Consider the following 6,000-nt stretch of genomic DNA (forward strand, 5'->3'; position numbering starts at 1 on the left):
CATGTATTTTCTTTACAGGATCCAAAGCACTCAAAAGAAACTTCAGATAATTCCAATAAAGAGACAGTAAAGAACTGTGATTCAACAGAGACCATTACAGAAGCAGCAGCAGCAGCATCACCCACCACCAATACAGCTATTGACAATGTTGTAAACAGTCTTAAGATACATATTACAATCATCAATTTACTCACATGGATTGTGCTACTCAGTTTACCATCTTTAATTTATTGGTTTAAAAATCTCAGGTAACCTTTAAACTGCCAAGAAAAAAAAATCAGCATTATAGTTTGCTTAATACTTACCTTCAAAATAGCTGATGATTCAAAATTACAAAGTTTTCTCTGACCATTACTATTACTTTATAGTAGCACCCAAAGGCTTTAATCGAATGATTTAAATAACAGGTATCTGTACACATCAGTTTTGTATAATTTTTTATGGTTAGCTATTATGTAAATCAAATTATATGGTAGAGAGACTTATTTCATAAGGGATTTACAGGCAGGGCTGAATCTTAGCAACCTGTGACTTACACTGAGAATGCTTCCACCCTAATTTCTTTCATTCATATGGGATTAGCTATTCACATGTTGCCAGGCCGTCCTTTTGATTGTTTAACTTCTGTGTGGTTTATAGTGGTTCAAAAAAAAAAAAAAAGGGTGGAATAATATGCTGTCTTTGCACAATTTGCTTATTTTGTAGGTACAATATTAGACTTGATCCTGATCCATGTAGAACTATGGCTATTATTCTTGTATCCACTTTGGGAATTCTCATGAATTCAAGTGCTACTAAAGTAAAATCAAGGTATGCTATCTAATCCTCTCTTATTAATTATTTCCAGTCCTCTTGTAAACCATATAACTGTCTTCTTGTTTAATTCTTACTCTTGAGTCCTTTTCCACTTCTGTGGTTAAACGTGATTTGTGATACACACACACACACACACACATATTTAACTGGTAACTTCTCATTAACATTCATGACATCTGTTTTATAAAACCTTGAAATGGAGAGCCGGGTATCTGAGTGGATTATCTTTTCAAACTACATATTTAAAAATTGACACAGATCAGCTGTAGTTTAGTCAAATGCAACAGATCACTTGTGTTCACCAACCAGGACATGAATGTAATATTGATTTGACACCAAAACAATCTGTCAGATCAAGAACTTCTTATTTTTTTTAGCTTTCCGTTCAGACCTTATTGAATCCTTTAGAGCTTTGTTCTTAGCAGGTCATTGTGAGTCTAAGGCCTTGTATACATGGGAAAATTATATCTGTGTAAGGTAAAGATGTGAATTTAAGCTCCCACATTGTTGCACTGTGTTAATTCCCTGAATGGACACTTATTCTGGGATAAGAATGTCTTTTTCTGGTTTACTTTATGTTGCTTTGGAAGATGTTCACATTAAACTTTAAAAAAATCAGCTCTTATTCCAAAATGAGTGTCTCCACATGAGGGAGTTGTATCATATAATTAGGACAGGATAACTGGAAAAATTTCCCATAGAGGCAAGCCTTTAATAAAAAAATTTCATGAAAAACTTACTGCACATGAATCATCTACTTCTAAATTAAAATTCTTTACTTTGTTGCGCAAAATAGCACAGTGTGAATAGTCACTTTAACAACAGAGTGAAGCCCTCCATGAATGGTTTCAGTTGACAATGCTAGTAGATGAAGTCCGTTATTTATCCAGAGTACAGGTACAGTGCAGAGAGCCACAGCACAAAGTTTTCCAAATTACCTATTACACATTAAAATCAATACATTCTTCTTAAAAGCAAGTGCAACAGTGTGTTTGCACCAAAATACCTCTGTCCTTTCCAGGCCCATTAGAACTTTTGGCCTCTATGGCAAAGCTATCAATTAGTACCAATTGTACTGTAAAACATCAAGCATGGTTTTTTCTTTAGGTGTAAACCAATTATAGAGCATTTATTTTTAAATACCATTTTCCTAATATTAAAAACATGCACATTAAGGTGTCTTTTAAACTGTTTTTTAAAAGATTATTTTGTTGTTCTTGCTTTTAGATGAATAGCCTTTAGTGGGGAACAGGTAACTTCTTTAAATGAAAATCCCAAAACCTTAAAATCAATACATCTTTCTTAAAGTCAAGTTCAACCGTGTGTTTGCACAACTTTGATTCCTGCTATATGGCTTGCAGTTACAAACATGATAAACTGTTTTTCTCTCTTCTCACAGTAAACTGTTGAAAATTGCAGCGCAACTTCCTCTGCCTTTGTCTGTAGCTGTGGTGGCCTTTGGACCAATGCATTTGTACAGAGCACCATACTTCGTAATCTGTTCTCTTCTTCTACATGTGTTATGTTGTATTGTGTAAATCTTTAGTTTCCCAAATGAAATCGGAAAAGCAGTGTGGCCCAGAAATGGATGCTGGAAAAAAAGTCAAATTGAACAAAGAAATATCCAGATCAATGTAACTGCTAATTAACATCATTTGGAGAAGATGACAGAATTGTGAACACTTCTTGTGAAGTTTGGGGTGTCTGGGAAATCTCAGAAACCTGCTCGTGGTGTTAGTCTACTAATTTGAAAAATTGATGGAAGAATTGCAATATTTCTCTGGACACAAAAATCTGTCGTCTTATTAGCATAATACTTCAGTGTTCTAGATTTCAGTAGGCAGACCATTCTGTATCCACAATGCAGACATTTTGATATTTCTGTTGACACTTGGTTTTCTGTTGAAACACATTTACCTTCCTGTGTGTATGTATTGAACCTACATCTTGTTCTTGAGTTTTAAAATGTGATGGTTAAAATTCACAAATGATTGAAAGTGCACTGTATCACAAAAACTAAATAGCCAAGAATACTTTTAATCATTTTATGCCACACTAACAAGCTGTCACAATTTTTCTTTTTTTCTTGTATCTATACAAACTAGAATGTATTGTATCTACTGATCTGTTAATTTCTAACAAGTCAAACATTTTTATCAGTGCCTGTGGCACATTTGTGTGATTATTGAAAGTGTTGGTGGCTTATAAACTTTATCTTTTGTAAGAGTGATAAAATATATATATATACTCTATGTTGCTTTCTATTCAGGAAGGATATCATAGATTCATACACAATTTCTGTAATGTTGTTTTAAAACATTGACAAATTCTGAAAAAAACGTATGCCAGAATTTCAGTAATAGTGGGAAATACTGGTTATACGAATCAGCTCTCTAAAATAGCATCTTGCCTCAATCCTGCAGTGACTGGCATTATTGGAATACCTAAGACAGATATCTGTAATGTATGGGAAATCTCTTCCTTGGCACTGTATAAGTGTTTTAAAACAAAACAAACAAAAATTGTGTCCATCAAGATAAAATGATCTATAATCCTTGTAAATCTGATTGGTTGATTCTAAACAGAGATGGACTGTCTACTCATTTCTGTGTATCTTATCTATCTCTAGTATTTCTGAGGCACCTATCACCTTAATGTCAAAGCACTGATCCTATCTGAGAGCTCTTTTTTCCTGATCTTCTCTTCTTATGAGTAGTTTGAGGAAATCCAGTACCTACAGTCAAGTTACAGCATATGCTCCATGCAGCAGTAGAGCCTAAACCCATTTGTTCTATTGTATTGCATCATTCTTGCCTGAAGTGCCTCAGTTAATTCTGGCTTGTTTTTAAGAGTCATTTAGTTGAGCTGGCTGGGAAGACTCTGTAAGTTTATACAATGACTTTCCAAACTGAAAGTGTGAGGTGACACGACAAACTGCAGCACCTTACTTTTGTCAGCTCACAAACGAGCCAGCAGTCCAAGCTATCAGTGAACCCTTAAGACTGCTTTAAGTATAAGATAACGGTAGCTAACTGTGTCACCATTACTGTTATCAGTAATGTATATGCTGGTTTTCTAATCTTAACATTTATATAATGCTAGGCTATTCATAGTTTTTTGTAAATCAGAAAAGGTCTTTGAACAAACTACACTCTGAAATTTGATTTCTACCTAAATGTATGCTACAGTATGTATGTATGTATGTATATGACACAAACACTCATAGTATGGTGTGTGTGTGTATTTACAGCCAAATTCTGCAGTCCTTTATCCTAAAATCTCATATTCAAATATAGAGTAGAGTAATAATATTTCTAGTTTAGGATGATTGTGTAACGAGAGAGAGAGTAGCAGAGCCATGTAGAGTCTTCTGTAAGCCATTACAATCAAGAGAGAGCTATTTATCCTAGGTTGGTCTTCCTTGCTGCATATTGTACTGTGCTTCTAGCATCGGGTTTGATTTTTGCTACCCTGACCACTGAGTAATAACTTGTTCTGCAAATAGACCCATTTACACTATTGCAGTGGTTAGATATCCTCATTGTTAAATATTTACTTCCTGTTTGAACTTTGCTAATTTAACTTTTTTATGTCCTGGTTTGCTAAATAAGACCTCCTCCCCCCATTACTATCAGAGGGGTGTGTGTAAATTCTTGCAGACTAAGATTAAATTGCCTCTTAACATTCTTTTGAATAAAAAGAATGAAATTGAACTCATTTACTCTCTTATTAGAAAATGAGTTTTCCAGGCCACAAATCATTCCTGTTGCTGTTCTTCAAATCACCTCTAGTTTTTTAACACCCTTTTTAAAGTATGGACACCAGAATTGGCCACAGTATTTCAGCGGTGGTCTCACCAGTGCCTTATGCAAAGGTCAGATCATCTCCTTCCCTGTTTGTAAAACACTTCTGTGAATGAGGAGAATAAAACCTGTCTTTAGGCTTATTTCTGTTGATTATGGCCTTCTGTGGGTACATATGAAATTTTTATTTTATAAACTGCCATCTACATAGCATATATTAAGACATTATGAAAACTAGAATAAAATGTTACCCTATTTTAAGTAAACTATTCATTAAATAGCAAATATAGAAATGTATTTTTACTGCTTTTAGGACCTAACATACCATCTGTCTGAAAATGAGAACTGGTGGAAGTCAAACATGGAATATTACTGTGTTTTTCTAAGACAAACATCTGAGCTGTTACTATCCCAAACCACTGTCATAGGGTATGGATGGAACACCTTTCATGCAATTTAGGTAGAAATTACATCACTTTCTTGCATTTATTAGCAATGTTGTTTTAGCCATGTTGGTACCAGGGATTAGAGAGACAAGGTTGGTGAGGCATTATCTTTTATTGGACCAACTTCTGTTGGTGAGACAAGCTTTCAACACTCTGAATACCTTTCCTAGATCTGAAGAACAACTCTGTGTAGCTCGAAAGCTTGTCTCTTTCACAAACAGAAGTTGGTCCAGTAAAAAAAACAATACCTTATCTACCTCGTCTCTCTAGTTTACATAGAGCAGTACCTTTTCTCAAATGAGATGATGATACTCTTAGGATTCCCATACAGCAGGCTCAGGCTGTGTGTGTTTTGCAGATTTGTTAAAATCTTTGGTCTAGATTTTCAAAAGTGACCAATGATTTTTGGATGACCAACATGGAATTCCTTTTAGGGACTTAATTTTTCAGACTGTGCTGAGCACCGACCCTCTGCAAATCAGGCCCCTTTAGAGGTATGTACATATATATGTTTGTTTCTATTAATGCAGGTTTAATTTTGCTTGCCTCTGTTGCTTTCTAAAAAAAAAAAAAGACACACTCTTTCATATGGTATAAAGCAGCGTTTCCCAAACTTGGGATGCCGCTTGTGCAGGGACATACTGGCCGCTGCTTCCAGCAGCTCCCATTGGCCTGGAGCAGCGAACCACGGCCAGTGGGAGCCGCGATCGGCCGGACCTGCGGATGCGGCAGATAAACAAATCGCCCTGACCTGCCAGGGGCTTTCCCTACACAAGCAGCGTCCCAAGTTTGGGAAACACTGGTATAAAGAATACACTTTTTATTAAATTTCAGTTTATTTTTCTTTTAAATATCCTGTGGTTTGGAATGAGAATTCTTATATTTAAAATGGGGAATAGAGGTAGAACCAATAATCTTTTAAACCAGCGCAAATT

At 35.4% G+C, this 6,000-nt stretch overlaps 1 protein-coding gene across 3 annotated transcripts in view; it reads left to right on the forward strand.

Moving 5' to 3' along the window:
- PGAP1 (post-GPI attachment to proteins inositol deacylase 1) overlaps nt 1–5,719 on the forward strand; it is a 57,293-nt gene extending 51,574 nt beyond the window's left edge. For 2 of the 3 annotated variants that reach the window (XM_039494048.1, XM_039494049.1), the window contains 3 exons: nt 19–248; nt 706–810; nt 2,216–5,718. In XM_039494048.1, coding sequence (XP_039349982.1) covers nt 19–248; nt 706–810; nt 2,216–2,354 — 474 coding nt within the window. In that variant the 3' untranslated portion in view covers nt 2,355–5,718. Of the gene's footprint in view, nt 1–18; nt 249–705; nt 811–2,215 lie in introns of all 3 variants that reach the window. The other variant, XM_039494050.1, reaches the window with a different exon arrangement.
- Nucleotides 5,720–6,000: the final 281 nt, after the last annotated feature.

The sequence above is a fragment of the Mauremys reevesii genome, linkage group 11 (genome assembly GCF_016161935.1).
Source record: "Mauremys reevesii isolate NIE-2019 linkage group 11, ASM1616193v1, whole genome shotgun sequence".
NCBI classification, from domain to species: domain Eukaryota; kingdom Metazoa; phylum Chordata; order Testudines; family Geoemydidae; genus Mauremys; species Mauremys reevesii.